At 46.4% G+C, this 22,400-nt stretch overlaps 1 protein-coding gene across 2 annotated transcripts in view; it reads left to right on the top strand.

The window, feature by feature from the left end:
- Nucleotides 1-22,400, top strand: part of nbeab (neurobeachin b) — a 168,487-nt gene that overhangs the window by 125,604 nt on the left and 20,483 nt on the right. For both annotated transcript variants that reach the window (XM_076146145.1, XM_076146144.1), the window contains exons 40-45: nucleotides 7,852-7,969; nucleotides 8,057-8,159; nucleotides 8,735-8,850; nucleotides 10,954-11,066; nucleotides 19,254-19,394; nucleotides 20,449-20,568. In XM_076146145.1, the coding sequence (XP_076002260.1) occupies nucleotides 7,852-7,969; nucleotides 8,057-8,159; nucleotides 8,735-8,850; nucleotides 10,954-11,066; nucleotides 19,254-19,394; nucleotides 20,449-20,568 (711 nt within the window). The remainder of the gene's footprint in view (nucleotides 1-7,851; nucleotides 7,970-8,056; nucleotides 8,160-8,734; nucleotides 8,851-10,953; nucleotides 11,067-19,253; nucleotides 19,395-20,448; nucleotides 20,569-22,400) is intronic.

The following is a 22,400-nucleotide window of genomic DNA, read 5'->3' as shown; positions in this document are numbered from 1 at the left end:
TTCAAATTGCCTAAAATTCCATGTGTTTTTGTTAAATTTAGGTTATCTGCTATATGAGCATCAGTGTTGCTATGGGGATATAGGTCGTGAGGCAGGTTACTTGTGTTGCAGCTGGACTTGTGTGTGTTGTCCATAACACATTTCATAAAATTGCTGTGCTGTTAAGAATGCAAACAACTTTTTTTTAGGGTGAATGAATGCAGAAGCAATGATTTTCAAAGGGGAAGAGAAGAAAGGCCGAGCATAAAGCCTAATAGGTGCTTTAGTCATTTCTGAGTTTTCATAGCTTAATCCGTTCTGAAAAGCTCAGGAGAAGAAAGGCTGCAAATGGCCCTCAGTATTAATTTGATGTGACTTCTGTACAATAAGGCCTGTGGATCCCAGAAGCCCATTTCCAAGCTTAACTTCTTTCATGGATCCCAGCTCTTGGAACTTTTGCCTAAATGTTTCATGAAACTCCGGCTGTAAGCCTCTTTGGTATTCTGTCTTTATAACGCCTGGGTTAAGACTATTATTACACCGTGTTCACGGCAGAGGCGCACATACAAACAGTGAAGCTGCCTCCCCATTGTGTCCACCTTAAATTGATTTAGTCCAATTGGGAGAGCACTTTTGTAAGAACACACATATCCTACGGCTCATTTCCCTCCTTTTATTGCAGATTTTTTGGAAATGCAAATGGAGGCCGAGTTCATTCCTTCTTCATACAAACAGTTATTCTTCTTGGCTTTTCTTTTCATTTTTAAAGCAGAGCAGATGATGCTTCTTTTAATAATGCAAACATGGATTTCAACTCGCAATCTCTCCGCAAAAACATCATTCAAACAAACCATAATGAAAAAAAAGCACTCACATTTCATCCTTATTTCCTGCCAAGATAAAAGTGGAAAAAAATAAAATTTGCACTCTTGTTGTCACCGTGTGGCAGAACGCCCCCCCCCCCCCCCCAACCACACATACACACACACACACCAGCCCCCCCATGTTCACTACTTTCTGAACTATGGGATTTCTGTGAGATTCTTAAAAGTCTTTATTTTGTTTTTCCTTTGCTGCAGAAAGACAAAGAAGGCGACGGTGTGTGTTTGTTATCAAAGCCTCGTGTGATGCTGTGCCCCAGGACTGTGTGTAGTGATGCCGCCTGCTCTGTCTGCCACCGAGGCTTTGGGGAGGATGGCGGTGATATGGATGCACGTCTCCTCCTTTAAAAATTTGAAGAAACAAAGACTCTTAATTTCTTTCTTGTGTATCTTTTGTTTACACCGAACAGGAGGAAACTAGCAAAGGGCCACATTGGGTGGGTCAGTGACCCTGGAGAAAACAGCTTGCATTAATATGGTCTAATCCAATGTAATTAGTCAAATTACAGCATGCCAAGCAGCTTGTCAGAGGCTGTCGGTTTTGGCAGGCACACAAGATGGCTCGCAGTCCCTCTGGACGCCGCAAAAACCTCAAAAGCTGTGCAGAGCTGCTCGGCTGCACTTACTTCTACTCCGTTCGCGCCAACCTCCACTTCTCCTCCATAGTTCTTCCTTGACAAACACACGTTGGGCTCTTCCAACTCCCGCCACCACGTCCTCCACCTATTCTGCCTTCGCCCCGGGGCTGCTGGCGTTGGCTTTCTCTCCTCGCCCGCTCAAGTGGATCAAAATGGATTCGCGTATTCTTAGCACGAAACCGCAAGAAAGTCAGAGTAATTATATCAATGCTGAAGTCCTCCTGTGTAATATCATGAAAGGGAGTCAGGTGTTTTGGTACTACTAACTACTGTTGTGGTTCAGACGCTTCCTCCTGCCACAGGATTAGCATTTATAAAAAGATTTAAACTATATAATTACATGAGGATAAAGTACAAATTATCTAGCGCACTCAACAGCCAGATTATCATCCTCCTGCAAACCCCGTTCAGCCCCAAGGGGCGAGCCGGGATGACAAAAGGCCTTCATTAGCATAAATTTACAAGCCCTCCCCGTTCACAGGAGCCGATAAGAACCTGTTCCACCTTTTGCTTTGGCCCTGAAAGGCTCCTCGTGCTTTTGGCAATGACAGATAAGTCATGGTAATTCCACTTTATGCCCGGAAAAAAATGACGCTCTAGATTCTGGCTGCATCCCGAAGGTGTCACCCACGATAATCCTCAAAGAGCGTCCGGCAAGAACGGGGGCGGTGTGTTTTCCAGATGATATACTGCCAATGACAGAAAGAATTATACCGAAGACGGAGAATCTGTAACATATTATTAAGCAATTCCCGCTGAATAACAGGGATAAAAGGATAATGGATGAGGGTGTCGTTATTACCTCGGTGCTGAGGGGAACGCCAAAGCAAAGGTAGAGAGACAAGATTAATTGAGGACGAGTGAGGCGCTCATTGCTCATCAGGCCCTCTCGTCTAACCACTTGCTCTTTCTGTCCCTCGCCCACTCCGTCTCTCCGCCTCTCCATCCTTGTCTCGTTCTTTCTATTCTTTGCTGCCTCACTAGGAGCCCCCGTCCCTCCCACACACACAGACACACACACACACTACCAAATAAATAAATAAAGTGGGATTTTAAAGCGATGGGCTTGGCGCTGGCAGTGGCAGCCAGAGGAAGCCGGTCCCCAGGCCAGGGAGATTTCAGTCATCTTAAGGCTGACAAGTCCCTGAAAAAGTCCCATTAGGGAAAGCTTGCAGAAAAGACCCCACACCGTCTGACTGCATCCCTCGCTCAAGCCTCTTAGTGAAGGCATGCTCAAGCTATTTATCTGGATGATGTGCTCCCTAAGTGTGTTTGTGTACCGAAATGTGTCTGCATGTGGGTGTGAGGGTGTCGCTGCTTGAACATGTTCATACACTATCTTCATGCTATCCTTTTCCTATTCTTTACACACAAACACATTGATTTGTTTACATGCTGGCAAGCCAAATTAAGTTTGTACTTGTAGGTAGTGGACAACATGATGTCACAGTACAGTGGTGTGCATCTGGAACGCTGAGTCTGTAATGTTAAAGTGTGTTTAGCCATCAGCAGTGAGAATATGTGAAGAAAGAAAAATAGCTCAAAAGAGAACAAATCGCAGGAGGTAACGCTGCGATTATACATTCTGGTCAGTAGGGGGTAGTGGAGTTCGAAAAAACGGTCTGACACACACTCCTGACATATATTTGCCTTTTTGTTATAGATTGTTTATAAACCAATTTTACTTAGACATTCAGCAGACACAGAGCAACACTAGTCGTTCCTCCATCCACCCAAATAATGTTAGTTTATTATTAATCATGTTTTGGTCGCCACTAACTCCTGAATGTTGACAACCCACCCTTCACATTTTACCTACCTGGTTAAATATTACAGCTAAAAACTGCGATTTTTCTGTCCTTGGTCTCGTCTCATACTCCGATGGACTGACAACCAAAGATCTCATAGTGATTCTCCTAAATCCTTTATTTAATGGCCTTGAGTTCAGCGTACTCCAATTTTGAGCGTTCTTCACTTTTGGATATTGGCAGTATTTTATCTTTTATTATTACTTTAACACAAGTAAACATTGTAACTTTCAGTGTTGTTTCTTATCTTGACGAGCTGAGAGGTGTAAAACAAGTAGATAGAAGCGTTAAATGAGGTTTTCCACCTAGTTTGTGTTTGTATATTCTCTGAAGCGTAGTGTCGCCAATTTACACTCTTCTGCTTGGTGAAATCCAAAGTCTTTTTATTTGGCATTTACACTTTAACATTCACAGATAAATAATATTTAAAGACTCTGTATAGAAGTTCAAACCCAGCCGAGCGCTCCTCCCTCCCTCCCTCCCTCCCTCCTCCTCCGCCACCATGACAGTGTTTCAGACAGCGCTGCGGGGCTCGCTAATGTGCGTGAAATACCTTCCCTGACATAAATGTTATTGACAAACTTGGCTGGACATTTGCGGCAGTGATCTGCCAGCACGTTTTAATGCATATTCATCTCCTTTATCCCACTGGTCTTGCCAGAGCACCCGAGCTGTGTCATCTTGCCACACTCCAGCAACCACCCAAATGTAGAGTGACACTGATTATGCAAATCTGTATCTTGTTTTCCCCCCAATACCTGCATTAAGAGCCTGCTACTTTATTGAAGTGGAGATATGAGACTCGGCGAGAGAGAGAGAGAGAGATACAAACCAAGTGGAATGCTGCTTTTCTATAATCTGAGGGAATCTCTCACATTTCCGTATTGCTGCACTTCATAACAGCTGTCATAGAAGGGATCAGATGAGGAGCAGGCTTTGATGCTCAGGCATGCGGTATTATGGATCTTTGCGAGACCTAAAAGGATTAGAAGTCAAAGTAGCAGTGTGAGTTTGAACATGTTTTGGTCACAAGAGGGAGAATTCTGTCTCCACTGTCAAAATAACAAAATCTGGATAATTTTGTAATTTATTCATCGCAGAATGTGTCCAAAAAAAATGAAGGGTTATTTTAAGCTGTGTTTTTAAATGCAATATAATATTCATTTTAAATTAGTTATTAGTTTTCAAGCGCTTCTCTTTGTGACCACGTCGGCCCCAGTGTGTGTGTGTGTGTGTGTAAGAGTGAAGATGCTCCCCTGCTTAGTTAATAGCCCCTCTTTGCTCACACTGTTACCAGGCTTCATACACTCCTCCCTGAGTGCTGCACCTCTTCACAGATCCTGCCCATATTGCCTGGGGTCAGCCATTGAATACAGTATTCGCAGTGTGTGCTGATCCTCCAAATTGCCATGTGTGAAATCCATCCCACTCGCTCCTGGGGGAGTAGTCATATCACTCAAAATGAAGCTGCCTCCTCTGTATCCTCCCCTTCTTCTTCTTCTCCTTCTTCTTCCCCTTTGCCGTCCTCTCTGGCCGCCTGGGAGCGAGCAGTTTGGGAGGCTTTACACTGGAAGCCTATTAGACAAATCTGAGAAGAATTCAGCCAAGGTGCTATGAAACCAGGTTGTCACTGTACTCACACACTTTCATATAAATATATCAGTCATGCTGGCTTGGGGTCTCTGTGAATCATATTAGTTTCTTATAAATGCAGTGGGAGATGTGTGTGTGTGTGTGGAGGGGGGGGGGTTGTAGTCGTCCATAAGGGAGGGAGAGAAAAAGAAAATGCTTCGTTAGATTTGTTAATATCGCCTGTCAGAGTGTCTCGGCCAATATGGGGTTAAAGCGATACCAAAGTCAGATGCGATTAGAATTTATTTCCATGCATGAAGTGGCTTCCTCTCACTTTTAACTATGATGTGTTGCATTCGAGCATCTGCACATTATTATATATGAGTTTCAGCCTAAACACCGGTGTCACCTGTGCCTTCCCTCATCTCATCTGTCACAATATTTTCCGCTTTCCCTCTGTGATGTTCTACAGGCGGCATACAGCCTGCCCTCTGTCAAATCAGGAGGCGAGGAGCGGGAGAAGAAAGGAGCGAGAGCACAGAAACGTTAAATTGCATTATTGCTAATACGCAGGCGAGGTGTATCTGCCTGCAGCTGGCGGAGCCGCGCATGCGCCTGTGGGTCCTAATGAGCCTGCGTGGAGGGACCTGTGTGGAAACAAAAGGCTGCGCTTGTCGGCCATACCAGTCCCCCCCTCCTCCTCCCTCCTCTTCCTCCTCCTCCTCCTCTACCCGCCCCCTCGCCGCTCCCCCCAGCCCTGAGCGTGACAGACCAAGAGCAGAGCGCCGGTCCTTTCCTGGTGCCGTGATTAGATTGGGGCCGAAGTCTCCAGCTGGCAGGCCTGTCTGTGACTGGAGGCGGCCGTCCCCAGCGCTTGTCACTGGCTGACACCTCTGACAGGCAGGGGACAGCTTCAGCAGACAGGTTCATTAAATGGCATTTTTTACAGCTGGGCCTCCAAAAATGAGGGGCTGGGCTTTGTCAAAGCTCCAAGTCTACAGGGGCCCCGGCGTGTTGGTTTATACCAAAGCTTTGTTGTTATGACAAATTTTTTGATCTGGGCTGTTTGAAATCAGCTCTTTTTTCTCCGCCGCTCTTTAGCCTCTCTTTTGTTGACAGCTGCACCTTTGGCCTGTACTTTGTCACAGCAGCAGAAAGTTCACTCTACCTGGGAGACCAGAAACAATCAATGCTAACATACGGAATGGTCACTAATCTGTTTACTATATTACAGCTGCCCTGTGAACCCATTCACTCTACAAAATACACTCATACTTGCTTTAAACCAATGTAAGATTCAGGGCTTATATTCATGACTTAGTTTAAATACTGAAAGCAGTGATTGACTGAAGCATCTGCCCCGTGTGAACAATAACAATCCAAATGGAGACATAAAGATATTCCCACATCAGCTTGTACCTGGATGGCGTAAGCTGTTGTAGCTTTCCCATGATGCATATCTGCCTGACTTGCCTTTTGGGCGTGGAGCTCAAAAGACCACTTCAAGAACATCTGGCTGCAGAGGAAGAGGGGATAAAAGTGAGCTGCTGCTGCTGCCGCCGCCGCCGGCCCTCAGCAGTCGGCTCACAGCTCCAGCGCCGTCCCTCCGTCTCACCTCCCTTCCTCTCTCTCTCTCTCTCTCTCTCTCTCTCTCTCTCTCTCTCTCCCCCCCCCCCCCCCCCCCCCCCCCCCCTCCAGTCAGCACGCTGCCTCCTCTGGGCCGCGCTGTCTCTATGACAACTGTTTGAGTTGGGGGTTGCAGAGGTGTCAAGCAGGGGCATTACAGGGAGGAGAGCACCAGAGATGCTGCACTGCACATCCAGCATCTCCACCTAATCCAATTTTAATTGAGCTCCAGAGATTTTGATGTGGCACGGAGGTCGGGCCTGAGCTATTCCAGGGAGAAATTAAGGCAGCCCGGCTCGCGCTGCACTCTTCCAGCCTGTCACTATTTTAAATGAGCATTAGCATCAGACCTAACCCAGCTGAACATCTTACTCTGCTCCCCTCCCTGCCTGGCTACACCACCTCAATCGCCCCCTCACACACCCACGTACACACACACACACACGCACTAATGCGCCAGTAAGGCCTCGCCCCCTTACCGGCCTGTTATATCTTTATTCTCCCTCACATTCTCTCACTCTGAAGCGCTCCAATATGTGATTATAACCCGGCGACGTGATTAAAGAGCTCGCCGGTTCCTGCAGTTGAGCAAAATTGTTCAGGCGGAAGGAAGTGAGACGGAAGGAGGTGTGTGTGCATGTGCGTTTGTGTGTGTGTGAGGGATCATTCTCACCTGTCAGAAAGACGTCTTGGTTTCTGTGTGTGGACCTGCGATCCCAGCAGTGCTGCATACACTAATGATCCCTCCTGCTCTCTCCTGCTCTCTCCTCTCCCCAGCATGATGGGTTTTATTGATTATTTATGTTCCACTGACCCAGGGGAGAGGTTGTTTTTTTTTGTTTACTGATCTCGTTTTTTCCACCAGTGTGTGTGTGTGTGTTATAGAACCCAAATGAAAATGTGTGAGACCCTCAAAGAGAATGAGTAGAGAGCTTCATAACAGACAGGAGAGAGCATCAGTGACAGCAGTGAAGCCTCACAAAGACTCTGCTGCAGCCACATATCTGCTTTAGTACAGGAATAATGTTCTAATTACACTAAGTGTGTGGAATAAAGGGCAGGAAGTGTTGTGTGTTTTCTCCAAGCGAGGTTGTGGATTGTAACCAGTTAATATTTGTAGCTGTTGTTTTCACTTCGGCCAAAAATTAGACGAAATGAGCTTAGAGTTCATTTCACAAATTAACCTTTCACTCTGTAATAGCCTTTAATATTCCTCATACTAGATTAAAAGGAAACTAATGAGTCCTCCTGGTTCAGGTTTTATTTTATTCAACCCTAGATGGAGAATTATATTTAAAAATGTAGTTGTTTTCTGATGTTTCTCCCTCTCTGTTGCTGCTCTTCCAGGTGTTGGCGTACACCGAGGGCTTACATGGGAAATGGATGTTCAGCGAGATCCGGGCGGTCTTCTCCAGGCGCTACCTGCTGCAGAACACGGCCATGGAGGTCTTCATGGCCAACAGAAGTAAGCGGAAGCACCGATCGCACCTTTAACCTCACACTCTTCCTTCTCCCTCCCGTCTTCTAAGCGTTATCTCTCTATTATCCGCAGCGTCTGTCATGTTCAACTTCCCCGACCAGGCCACGGTGAAGAAAGTGGTCTACAGCCTCCCTCGGGTGGGGGTGGGCACCAGCTACGGCCTCCCTCAGGCCAGGTGGGTTAAAGCTACACTGCCTCGCCTTGCGTAATTTGAAGTCCCAGAGCTTCGGCCATTGAAGTGGATGTGCACTGACCCTGACTGAACTGACCTAATTCTCTGACAGGAGCCTGTGTGCTGCAGCGCTGCAGCCAGGCCGCTGACCACAGTGAAAACCACACGTTCCCTTTAGACTCTGACGCCGCTAACAGGCCTATTTACAGAACACGCAGCTGCAGAACGAGCATCTGAGCCGATGGAAGGCAGGTCGGCCTGTTAGGGGGAACAGCCTGAGTGGGCTTTAATGGCGTAAATGTTGGCCTCATTGAACGGATCGGGATTAAAATGAAGCATGTGAATATGATAACATTAAACAGTGCGTTTGTTCTGCATCTTGATGGATTTTGCGGTTATGAGCTCCTACATGTCATCAGTCACCCAGCACTTTATTCAGACTCTTTGTGTTTGAGCAGATCTGCTCATGCCATTTGGGTTTTCCTTCTTTTCTCTGTATTTGTGAGTGAAAGCCTCCATAACTTCACACCAGCAGCCTCCTGTTTTTTTCTGATTTATGCTTGGGATGAACTTTCCAGACGCATCTCCCTGGCAACCCCGCGGCAGCTTTTCAAGTCCTCCAACATGACCCAGCGCTGGCAGAGGAGGGAGATCTCCAACTTTGAGTACCTGATGTTCCTAAACACTATCTCAGGTAAAGCTTCCTCTCCCTACAGCTCTACAGACGCTTTGCTCTTGTTTTCTCGCTGAACGTATGGAAATAAGGTCTCCTCTGAAACGCTCTCCTCCTTTTATAGCCTTCAGTTACACAGATACATTGTGATTTGTTTGCTTCCTTATCCGAGCAAACTTTCCAACCGGTGAAGGTGTTAAGTTTTAATCTATAATCCGTGTGCATCTCCTCACCATTAGTCTTCTGAATTTAAATCTAAGCTATCAAGATCAATACATTTTGTGTGTCAGCGGTGCTACAAAAACATACAGCAGGAGCGCCTGTTGGTGCGTCGGATCTGTTTTAGAATTCCTGCTGTACCCCTAAGTGATACTCATTGCGATACACTTCAGCGTTCCTGTGTGTGTGCCGTTTGAAGCGTTGGAGCAGCCACAGCCGTATTTCTGCTGGATAATTAGTTGCCGGTCTTTGTGAGAGTCTGCGCGAGTGTCTGCAAGAGTTGAGAGGTTTCTATTGTCGACTCTCTGATCTGAACCGCAGCTAACAGGGGAAGGCGAGAGCGACTGCACGCTCCTCTGCTCTGAGAGGTGTCATCCCTTCTCTCGCTGCATATTCATGCATATTTATATTTAGCTCCGCGCTCCAGTTCGATACATTATTGTCAGCTAATTAGATGTAAGCCAGACAGAAAAACATGCCCAAAAAATTCATTAAAAATCCCCAGTAATGACCCGGGCTGACAGGGATGTCAGAATAGTGTGGGGCGGCAGACAGGCGGGGGGGAGGAAGAAGCGCTGGGAAGAGGTGTGAACGGGAAGTGGTCTTCTAATTAAACACTATTCCACTGTTATTAACATCCTGCCACCCCGGCTCAGGTCTAAGCACGGGCGGGTTTAACCAGCCCACCTCCCTCCTCCTCCTCCTCCCACATTCTGCTACTTTTCCCTAAACCTCGGCTGCTCTGTTGAAGCAGCATCAGGCCTCACGCGGCTGGTGTTCAAAAGAGCCTGTTTTCACTCAGTGTGCACAGTGGCAGAAGAAGGGTAGGGTAGCACAGAGGTGTGCTATTAAAGAATTGCCAAGATTTCAAAATGAACCTCCAGACCCCTCAGATGAGAAGATGGAGCCGTATACATGTAGATCTATATGCTGTAGATCTATACTGTAAAGACTCCAAGGGCCTTATCTGCACACTAGGTTGGGCCTGTCATGTGTGTGAGCCGTCGTCTGGCTCAACTACAGAAAAACTTCATGTTATATCGGCCAAGAATGCAGAAGCCTGAAAAACTATGTTCGCCGTCTGTGTGTGTGTGTGTGTGGAAGGAACACAGAGCCATCTTGAACGCTGTTTCCTGTTCTCCTAATACGTCGACGACATCAACAGCCGTAAAATCTTCCAACAAAACTGTCCAAAGCAACCCTACCCAACCTCACAACTGCCGTATCAGTGTCGTCTTCAAACGGAGAGCACAGAGCGTTAATGACAACGCGGTACACACACGCGCACACACACACACACACACACACACACACACACACACACACACACACACACACACACACACACACACACGCCTTTCTTCCTGCCTGGACTTCTTTTGACACTTTTTACCATCTGAAATCCATATTCCCGGCTGGCGGAGCGGAGGAGGAAATTCACATCTGGCCAATCAGAGGATCAGTCCTGCGGTGACATTGCAGGCGTGCAGAGTCGTGGCCTCTTCTCAGAATCTATATTTCTCTAATTACATCCACTCCACACAACTTAAAGACACTTATGTTCTTTATAAACATAGAGACCCCGCACCTCCCCCCCGGCCCCCTGTGACCTGTGCAGTCTATTAATACAGTCGACTCAGCAGGCAAAAGAGCGGGGAGCACACAAAGTATTCTCACAGAGCGGAGTGAGCTCTCTATTAGGGTCTGCCTTTCCCTGGCAGGCTCCCTATGAGACAGGAAGTGTGTCTGATTGAGGGCTCTGAGATTCGGGGGCTTGTTGGAATGTTGCATGCTGGGTCCCCGAAGTAACCGAAGCCTTGAGTGTACTCTGCCCCACTTTCAACCCCTCGTGCTCCCTTCCGAGCCGTCATCGCTCACAGATTTCTGTCTCCTCCGCGTGTCTAGGGAGGACGTACAATGACCTGAACCAGTACCCCGTCTTTCCCTGGGTCCTCACCAACTACGACTGCGAGGAGCTGGACCTGACCCTGCCAGGGAACTTCAGAGATCTCTCAAAGGTACCACGTCCTCTCTCGCCCTGCATGGCGGAGAGAGAGGGGGCGGGGGGGGGGGGGGGGGGGGGGCTGCTGGCTGTAAACGGCAGGGGGACTTCCTTATTAAGGCCCAGACTGTGAAAGAATACCGTATTGAATGGAAATAATGCAAGAATCATGTGCACAGGGGTGAATTCTTGAGGTAGACAGCAGAAAGTGGAAAACGCTGATTGTATAACATCCTGAAGTGCAGTGGAATACCTTTTTGTAAGTTGATTCACTTTATTTGGTTCTGTGTAGTCTCAGCACTTTGTCACGTCACGCTCAGCTCCTCATGAAGCCGCTTGGAATGGGAGAGGAGGGATGACGCGTTCAAATCACGCAAGGATACTTGTTGTAAAGGCGTAAAGAAAAGAAGCGATACAGTATTATGACGCACAAAGATGGAAGAGTCTTTAAGATGGAAGCATGGTGATGACGTTGTGGTGACCCCGGCAGAATCCTGACAGTAAGTGTGTGTGTGTGTGTGTGTGTGTGTGTGTGTGTGAGTGTGTGTGTGTTACCCGTGCCGCTTCATGACTCACTTTGTTAGCAATTAGCACGCCAAAAGTTTGGAGCTAAATCAGGAAGTAGTTTCCTTAATTTCCTTGCACGCAATTGCTCAACTCTTCAAACGATGGAAATGAGAGCATTAGAAGGAATTTTCGTGATTGCGTTCGGTCCTTTGGTACCAAAATGGTTCCATCGTGTGAAAAGTGAAAGGGGCTATAGTCTCAACTGTTTACCCCTGTTTACTAATTAAAGTGTCTATATGATGTTGATCTTGAGTGTGACTGGTTTCAAGGTTGATGAGTCGGTCGTAAAGGACGTTGTTGCCAGAATTAGAGCCGCTGATATAAATGAGTGAGGGGTCAGGACACATCAAGCTGTGCTGCGCTGCTAATGCTGCCAAATCACAAGGACTCACACACGCACACACACACACACACACACTGACACTAATGCCCCTCAGCCCTGAGAGATGAAGTTCAACCCTGTGTTTGCTCTGTCTGCTCTGTCTTTGACTGAAGGGGAAACAGGAAGCAGCTCAGCACCAACACTGGCCTATATGCAGGTTTAAACCCCCTTTCTCTCTCTCTCTCTCTCCCTTTCTGTCTTTCTCTCTCTCTCTCTCTCTCTCTGTTTTGCACATGCACTCTGTAGTTCACAGGCTCACTGACCTGAAAACAGTCGCATTCCTGTCTGAGCCCTCTCACTCGCTCATTTTATCGCTCCCCCCTTTCCCCTCGTTTCCCTCAAAGCGCCGACACTCTGACTAAAGGCGCCGCTTTGCCATCTCAGTTCTCAACATTTTGCATCAATTTGCACTTTCTCCAGACGTGTGTGTGTGTGTGTGTGTGCTGCATGTCGTTGCCAGAGGGAGGGAGAACGTTGAAATGAAAAAAATGAAAAATTCAAAAAAAGTCTGAACAGTTTGCCGCAGAAGAATCAAAGCCTGGCAGACATGTTCGAGGGAGTGTTGTGGATTTGAAGAACGCACTCCTACCTCATCACGTTTGCAGTCCACCTCAAAACGATTTGGACAAATGGCACCGCTGTGCGTCTCGCTGACACTCTCGCCACTCGTCTGCTCTCCACCGCTCCGGCCTGTGGAGATCCAGGTGGGACGGGAGAGGCCGGGGAGGGGGGGACGGGGTGACCATGTGCAACCCTCCTGCCCTGGGGAGACAGTTATGTATTGTAATGTATTCCAGTGACATCCTCCCATGCTGTTTACAGGCCTGAGCTGCCTTCATTAGCATGAGTTCACAGCCTGTGTCTCCTGACAGTTGTCCTTGGAACCCCGGGGCTCTTACCTCCAAAAGTTCACAGGCAGTGTAGCAGGAAGGGACAGAGGCCCCCACACTCCTCCTCTCCGCTTGGTCTGCCCTTTTGTTCAATTATGGATCAGACCTGCCTGCACAACCTCTAGAGGCTTGTTGTTCTATATTAAGGCTGTGGGTGTGTGTGTGAGAGAGTGTGTGTACGTGTGGTTGTGTTGAATGCAAGTACAGAGCTATGTATGCAAAGTGTATACATAACTAATGCATGGGTTAGTTCTTTATCTACCTTAACTATATTGATCTGAAGCAGGATATTGAATAGTAGACGGGTCAGATTGTTGCAGATAGTTTGGACATGGAACCAAATTCAGGAATGTGAATCCTAGGAAGGACCTTCAACGGGCACAGTGTCGCTCTCATCCACGTATTGATCCGTATCTCCACTAGGGTCACACTCATCGCATCGCTGCACTTTAACAAACAAGGTGACAAACCTCAGACGCCGTGCTGATTCAGCAGAAAGAGACATATTAAGATGCGTTTCCAGCAGTTGGATTAAAGGTGAAGATGGCAACACGATGTCTAGAAGGTTCATATCTCAGGTGAGGTGATGAAGGGTGTCTCAGGTTAATGAGCAGGACAAAGTGATATGATCCCACGGTGACACTGAACAGTTCTGTCTGCTTTGTCCTCCCACATGCTTGCGGCTGTGATCCACACGTTAGAGTCATACCACACAACCATCTGTCACATCCAGGTGACGGCTTCCTGATGGACAGCATTGTTTCTGTGCTGCTGTGCTGAAGTGTCAAATAGCTTCCTACCAAACACACGCACGCACACACTCACACACACACCTACACCTACAGCCAATCAGTCAGCTGTGAGCAATGCTATTGAACAGTGAGTGTTGTGCCTCAGGGCCGCACTCGTGCATATTTGGATGTCAGGTACATTCATGCAGTGAAGTGTTTCATTAGATTCTAATGATTATTACTTGACTCACTGACATGTGGCTGATGGAGAGGGGAAGCTAATCCTCCTCATTGCTGTTCAGTGATGTGATGGAAATGCATTTAATTGCATCAGACAGCAAACTGAGCATATGTGGTGGAGCACTGTGTGTATGTGTCTGTGTTTCAACTTCACATAACTCATGTATGTTTTGCAGAGTATCATGCGTGTTCCTCACACCATGTAATCACTGAATTAAGTCTTTACCCAACTGTCCCCTTGCTCTAATTGAAATACGGCTCATCCTGGTTTCTTCTACAACCTTTGTACTATAAATGTATTTAGGTTGAGCTCTGTTCAGTTGGAGAGAACTATCTTAATATGACTTCCTCCATCTGAAGCATCTGCTGTGAAAGCTTCCAGGCAGTGCTGTACGGCTGTAAAGACTCTTCTTCACTTCCTCTCCATAATGGATGCTTCTGCACCCCCACTTCCAGCCCAGTCAGGCTGTTTGGGGGCACATCTGCTTTATTTTGACTTAGAGGAAGTTGATTGCATTAGACTGGAGCTGCATGCAGCCCATCCTCTGACGAGGCAAGCAAAAACAAGCGAGACTTCTCCTGACAGAGCACCATAGCAACGCACTGTAATGTAATTTCTTTTGAAATATAAAATGCAATATGCGTCTCCTTGGGAGCTGGCTTAGATATAACCAAACAAACGGAGACACACTCTCTCACCAACACACACCTTTGTTTCCCGCTTCTTCTCCTGAATCACCAAAAATGATCCAGATTGAATCGGATGCCAAATCTGAGTTTGATCACAATGTGTTTGATTGTGTGGATGTATCTCACGGGGTCAGGTGAGATCCAGGAAATGAACTGGGATAGGAGCGAGTGTGGAAGTGTCTGAAGCGGTTCTCTTCACAGACCTGTGATCAGCGTGACGCTCGGTGCAGGGACGGGCTGATTATGGCTCGCTGGGAAGCGATAGAGAGATATAACAGTGGCCCGATCTGACCGACCTGAACCCATCATCCACAGCTGTTATGACAGGATTAGAGACACTTTCATGTTTCACTATGGACCAACATACCACTCAAGTTGATGTTCTTGTATTTCAAAAGTTTCAGTAAAACTTTGTGAACAGTTGCAAGCTTTTGGACACGGAAGTAGAATTCTGGATTAGTTTCTCCTTCAACACTCACATAGAACAAGAATGTGGGAACTGTGCTACATTATGCTGTCATGTTGCTATAAGAACATGCAGTGGGAATGAGTCTCGTTCACACACACGACCTGTGCTCATTTCACTGGGATGACATGAGGCTCTAATGTTAACTTTACTTTTATCATTATATACTTTTACATTTGCATTTGCAGACAGCAGCACAGAGATGAAATAGATTTTTCTCACAGCTTTACAACAACTTTTTGGATCACAACATGCCGTTAGGGGCGAGTTATGTCACGCAACCGTGTCAATATTTTCCCTGACTGAGCCGTTAATACAATTTGCATATCAGGGAAACACATTGTTACGCAAAACTCCAGACCCGTTTGAAAGTGTGGATAGATTCCAGCAGTGTGACATCTGGGTGATGTTTTAAAATTATATTCCTCTCACATATGTTGGTGATCAATCACTCAAACAAAAGTCCCGTCCAATCCCTTTCAGTTGATTAATCAGTTTATTTAAATTGCAAATTTTGATCCGACGTCTCATGGAGTTGTGTCTCTTCACCTCTCCACCCTCTCTCTCTCACACACACACACGCCACGATACACGCAGTTCAACACATTTCCCCAGAATTCAGCCTGATGTATTTCATATGTTGGGAGAAAAACATTTGGGCTTGAGTAGCACTTGGCCAAGAAGGATGGAATTCTGAGGATGAACACTCTGGAAGGTCTAACAGATTTTAGGAGAGTAACCGCACACTAACACAAAGCATAACCTACTCCAACACCAAATCGTGTGTGCGTTGTGCGACAACACGCCACCAGCTAAAGGCTTTGGTCTGGCACAGGGCGCCATTAGCAGGACGCGGTGATTAATCGTCTTCTCTGTGCCAAAGAGACGGCAGGCGAGTTTCTTTAAGAGATAGCGTGGAGCAGAACGTCACATTCAGTTCTCCAGTCTGATGTGGAGCTGAGCGGGATACGAGTTCACCACCTGACACACGAGATCCTCCTCAAAACACTCCGCTATTATTTGGGAAACATTTGTACTCGATCATTTCTCAGCTTTCCATTTTATTGTTACAATTTTCTGAGCTAACCACTAACAGCCAGTGCTTTCTTCCAACTTGTCAGTTATTTGATGCGTCCCTGTAAAAGATGCTGTAGGGCAGACTTTGAATCGTTTCCTAACTTGAGCCGTGTTGAACAAGCTGCCATGTGTAATTTTTCTCTTAGGATGACAGAAACCCAGTACAAAGAATAACTTCTTCAGAGACGTCATGGGTGAAGTTTTTGCCACGTAGTTTGGTGTAATTATACCATCTAGCCAACAAGACCCTGTTTTTTGAGAAAACAAAAATTCTCCCCGCTATACTTAACCACAAAATGTGCAGGCTTGTGACTGGGAACCTTATGGGGAGATTTTTGTTTTATTTTTATAGAGATAAATCGACAAAATGGCAGGAAATAATAAGCGTCTAGACTCTAGCCTAATGAATGGGTTATTAAATAGCTGTAAGTTCATTGGACTGTTGTTAAAATGGACAAAGTTGCTACTCGATTGCAGTATCTGGGTAAATAAAACTACAATACACAAGCATATTTTGCATAATAATATATTCCTATATTTTATTTTGAAACATGGACTTTGGGTTTTCTCTTCCTTTTAACTGCAATTCAAAAAAACACATCAACCATCCAATAATTCATGGATTTGATTCTAATACCAGTTGTGTGTGTGTGTGTTTGTGTGTGTGTGTGTGTGTGTGTGTGTGTGTGTGTGTGTGTGTGTGTGTTTCCTCATTGTTCTCCCTCTCTCTCTCCCAGTATTACCTGGACTTCTCATTCAGCTCAAATCTGCCTGAGTTACTCTCGCGGCGGTTTTTACAGCGTGTCAGACGTCTTGCGGCTTGCACCCCGATCCAGCTGGGCCCAGACGTCACATGCGAGGCTATTATCACCCCGTAAATCTACGCAGATCTCAATAAACTTCTCTTTCGGTCTATTCAATTGTGCTAACACTGATGTGGGCTGCCATTAAAATCTTACAGAAGGGGGGAAAATGGATCTAAAAAAAGAAACAACCATACAAGTTCAGCGTATGTTTGAGTGCTCAGGTATTTGTGTTGTGCTTCAAAATGACCTAGAATCTCTCTGCTAAAGGAGTAAAAGCAGAATTTTAATAACATTACACTAAATTGGCTTTATTAGGAGACATCAGTGCTGTTTGAGCTGTAGCGTTCAGACAGAAAGGCTGCCATTGATTACATTAGCAGAGCCCCTCCCCCCTCTGAAGGAGTCTCAGTGGCACTGAGTATATTAATATTGACGGCCAATACGCCTCTGAGGCTCTTACGTTGGCCGAGGTGATTGAAAAGGCAGAGAAAGCAATTTATTCAGCAGTAAACGTACGCATAATGGGAGTCATTCTGTTGCCTTAAGAACATGTGAAAATGAAACAGCTGCCAAAGGGCCGGAACGCTCTCCTGGTGTCACGACAACGCCGAAGTTATTACCCAGGCTGTGGTTGCATAATGAGCCTGGCTGAACAAGTTTGGGATTTCTCCAATAAACTGGATGGATGTCAGATAATTAGAGCAATGACATGGGCTAGATCTCCTAATAATTACACAAGAGCTCTACTAATGCAAAACATATTAAGCTCCATTGTTGAATATAAAATTTCTTAGGATTTATGACATTTTCAGTCTTGGGATTGTCTGTTTGGGTTTCCTACCAAATTAAGAGTTTTCCTCTAATTCTTACAATAATATGACAAAAGTGTTGATGTGAAATCTAATACTTTGAATCTGAAGCCCAAAGAGTTCCATTTCTGTCTCCTGGCATAGAATTTGATTATTTTGAGGGCTTGGTGTGCGAAAGCAAAAACGGACATGTCAGATCAGCGAAGGAAGGGAGAACTTACTACTGTGTCTCGTGTGTGTACGTGTGTGTGAGCGAGAGAGACAGAGCACAGCGTTGGACTTGAGGAACAAGCTCAGATCAAAACTTAACAGTAAAAGTAAATAAACTGAATAATCAACTGAATTGGCTCAGATGTCATTTTACATTTGATTTGATTTGATTTGTATTAATACATGTGAGCCAAATACAGCTTCAAACATCACTCATCTATAAAGGCACTGGAGTTTACTGTGGGACAGAACCAGCTCTTAACTTGACTGTGTGTTGTTTGAATAACTTACCCGACACATCTAACGACATCATATGAACGAGGTAACGCTTATGTGACGCTATTTGCTTTTACTATCACATTAAATCTGCTGCTGCATTTTTCTGAATCACCCCCATCGGGTCCCCCTCTCTTGTAATGGTGAGATGATTCCAGACTTCCCCTCATATCTGTCCTGGCGTCTCCCAGTAGCACTAAAGGGCTTTGAACATAGACGGGAGCCGAGCCGCTGAGCAAAGCGTTTATCTACGTGGGTGTGTTGGGTGTAAATCAGGTCAGCCGGGGTTAATCCACCTGGATTAGCCTCAACATTTAGCAGGAGACGCTCGTGTCTCCTCCCTCCGTTCCTCAGCACGCCGCCCGGCTTCACCCCTGCCACCACAACGCCATAAATTTCATCCGGGAGACGTTCATCAGGAACTTTTCAGGGCTCGGCAAAATAATGGGGTCTGACAGACGAATCCCAGAGTCCAGCTCCCAGTCTGCCCCGTCACGTCCGCCCCAGCCGCTCCACAAGACGCAGCTAGCTTCCATATTAATTACACAACACTGAAAGCCTGGGCAGCCTGGTGATACACACACACACACACACAGCGGAGAAGATTTACAAATGCTAATTAAACTCAATGGCCAGCGCTGCTTCATTACACGTTACGGCCCTGAAATAAATTTAATTGCAGCCATGTGAGCTCCCGTTTGGGAAATTTGGACCTTCAGTGTTCCCATTAAAACCGTCCATGTCAGTAGCCTCCACTGGTCTGGCATGCTAATCTCTTAGCATACAGTATCACAGGTTTGTTGGTATGCACGAGTCCCGAAAAAACAAATTAGAGGAAGATTGGAGTAAAACAGAGTTTAAGTCTCTGTTCCTGCTTCCTGTTAAGCTTCACTCATCTGTACATTTTTTCATGGAATTCCCCCAGAATAAGTGAGCGCACCGCTGCAGCACTGGAAGAAGTCATTTTTAAATCAAGCTGACTTTGTGGTAATCTCTATTTTCCATCTTGGAGCTTCATTGTTGAAGCTCAGTCTGCTTATTCATGTGTTTTCCTTCCAGCCCGTCGGCGCTCTGAACCCGAAGCGCGCTGCGTTCTACGTGGAACGCTACGAGATGTGGGAAGATGACCTGACGCCACCTTGTCATTACAACTCCCACTACTCCACCGCTGCCTCCACGCTGCACTGGCTCGTCAGGATAGTGAGTACAGCCAAGAAACACACACAAACGCACACACACGCACACACGTCCACATCCACCACATTGCCGAGCGTCAGAATGGGAATGAAGTCAAAACCTTGCGTTCCTCTGACGGCCTTTCATTTCCCGTGTCTGCATTAGGTTGATTGTCACTTGTCAGACTTGATGATGCCGTTACTTTGAGGTCCGCCGGCTTCTGAGCAGGAAACAAGCTGACGTCTCTGTTTGATTGGGTCTGAGTTGGACCAATGGCGCTCAGAAAACACATTTCACAGGCCAGTAAACTGGCATATGTGAACTAAATAAAGAGTGGCTGGGTAATGATTTACAGAGGCTGCTGTGACAGGTTTATGTGTTTCAGGCAACCCGGAGAGCGCTGGGAGACATGTCCATCAAGGTTACTGAGCACTGTCCTCATTTACTCTAGGAGGAGGAGAAGGAGGAGGCACATACACACACACGCGTTCCCAATCTGTTCCCGCAAAACAAACTGCGCTGCATCGCTCAGCCGCTGTTGATTTGGACGCCGGCGTATTCATTTGAAGGAGGCGGAGGGGAGTCGGTACTGTACTGTCTCCTCCCCCTCATCATTAACAGAAGAGGACTGATGAACCCGGCGAGCTCCCTTGACAGTAGTTAGGCTGACCTCCACGGGTTTGTTCCCACAATCCCCCTCTCCCTCTGATGAGTGATCCATCCGCTCCAGCTCGCTGTGGTCGCCATCTCGGGGCTGAGAAAACTAAATTTGAGCCAATTACCATTATGGCTGAGTGTACTGCAGGAAGACGACTAATTAATTCTCCCTCAGGCTTGGGTACAGTAAATGAGTGATGGGTGTCCACAGAGATCCCACGGAAAAGAACAACAAAACGTCTTTAACCAGCGCTGATTATTCAGACGCTTCGCCTGGAATCATTAAAGCGACGTTCAGATTTTGACGTCTGGCGATAACCTTAAAAAAATAAACACGACTCGAGAGAGACGGAGAAGATGGTGACTCTGTGTTTAGGTGTGAATTCTGATTGCCAATCTTCTCTGCCTTCTCTCCCCTCAGGAGCCTTTCACCACCTTCTTCCTCAGCGCCAATGACGACAAATTTGATCACGCCGATCGCACCTTTTCGGCCGTCACTCGCTCCTGGAGGAACTGCCAGAGGGACACGTCTGACGTGAAGGTGAGAGACGCCACGGGAGGAGCTGCAAGAGGAATCTGGGATGGTTATTGATTTCTTAGATCACTGTTAGGCTCCTTCTGCAGGCGTTAAGTGAACAAATATGAGATAGAAGACCTGTAATAGTAAATAACAACATTCTATCAGACAATTTACGTCTCAGCGTGATCACAATGGAAGTACTCTTTACTCTATGACCATACTGAGGCACTTCCACTGTGCTCCCCACCTCTACACCATTGCAAGAATATATACCATGAATTATAAATGGCTCATCCAGTGAATCACAAAGAGCCACGGTGCACAAAGAACACACTCGCACACTTAGAATACACATTTGATTTATCTCACAGGGAAAGCAAACAATTTTGGAGGCAGGGAGATTTGGTCTCCGTGCATGCATGCATGTACTGGTGAGTTTGAACAAAGGCTGTGTGTCTGTGTGTGTGTGTGTGTGTGTGTGTGTGTGTGTGTGTGTGTGTGTGCGTGAGAGAGAGAGAGAAAGACAAAGCCCTCCCTCTGCAAATTCACAGAGCGCGCCGCGAAAACGCTGAACCCTGCTGATTCGCCTCCATTTTGCCCACTGCATAACACGCAGCAGGAATACGCACTGACCTCAAAGTGTCATACATTTCTAGCACACCCCGCACTGGGTACTGTGGCCCCAGGCAATTAATAAAGCATTAATGACAAAAGCTATTTAAAATGTAGTCTTTTATGTACAGACAGGGCTTTTACTTGCCAGGATGTAGTGAAGAGAGCAGCCAAAGCATCTAACGTGAGGCAGAGGCAGGAAGATGCACGCCGGCGAAGCGAACAGCCACCATGTTAACAAATACTGCACACTTTCAACCACTTGTATGTCTGCATGCATTTGTTTTTACACACACACACGCACACACACATGCAGCTATGATCCGAGCTATTACAGGGAGGAAGACGATGCCGGAGCACGGGCAGTACTTCATAATGGATCACAGGAGCAAGAGGATTTTCGTTTACTTAAAGTGGAATCAAATCAAAATAACAGACTCACTGAAATAAAACAATATAGTTAGAAATGAAAATCTTCTGTTTCTGTTTTGATATTAAACCCCAAATGTCATGTCTGTTCATAGTCTTCCTCTCTAAATGGGCCAAAGGGTGGAAAATGTCACAGATGACACAGAGGGTCAACCTGGAACTCAGCAGGGCCTTCAGATGTTTTACTTTTTAATGACAAGTTTCACTTTTAGTCAACAAACTTCCTACTTTCTCCGCTATGTAACCACATTTGTCACTCAACATCTGGTTGAAATTGTCCAGAGTTTGAAAAGCTAAAAAGGGAAAATGGTGGCGGTCACTAAGATGGGAATTGTCAAAAAAATGAAAAAAGAATACTGAAATAAAATAAGAAATAAATGAGCATAGATGTAAAATTTGCTTTGATTAGAAGTGGGGAGATTTTACACAACAGCTGTTCAATCCTCCTCCAAAACAACACAGAACCTAAAATTAACAATCAACACCTCCAACCTCGTACGTTACCATGCCTGCAACGCACAGATCTTCACTCTGCACCCTGCGCTCGGCCTTCATGCCTCGTGAGCCCGGAGCCTTGGGTGAAGGTCAGCTCAGGCTCCGGCCCCAGCACGCCGTGTGGGGGCCATCAGGCGTCTGATTAAAAGGCAGCTTGTTTTTTACCAGGGTCTCTCCTTCATTAACCCCGGCCTCCTTCAGCAGTAATGACGACAAGGCCGAGGGAGGCCGAGGCCCTGATGGGGATGACCTCCTAAAAGAGCAAGTCAAATGGAAACAACCCCGCACAGAGCCGGGGCCTCACCTCCCCGACCGGC

The sequence above is a fragment of the Genypterus blacodes genome, unplaced genomic scaffold, assembly GCF_046128005.1.
Source record: "Genypterus blacodes isolate CSIRO-AG114 ecotype Tasmania unplaced genomic scaffold, CSIRO-AGI_Gbla_v1 ptg000032l_1, whole genome shotgun sequence".
Lineage (NCBI taxonomy): Eukaryota > Metazoa > Chordata > Actinopteri > Ophidiiformes > Ophidiidae > Genypterus > Genypterus blacodes.
The sequence above is the reverse complement of the archived record's forward strand: the minus strand, read 5'-3'. Positions and strand labels throughout refer to the sequence as shown.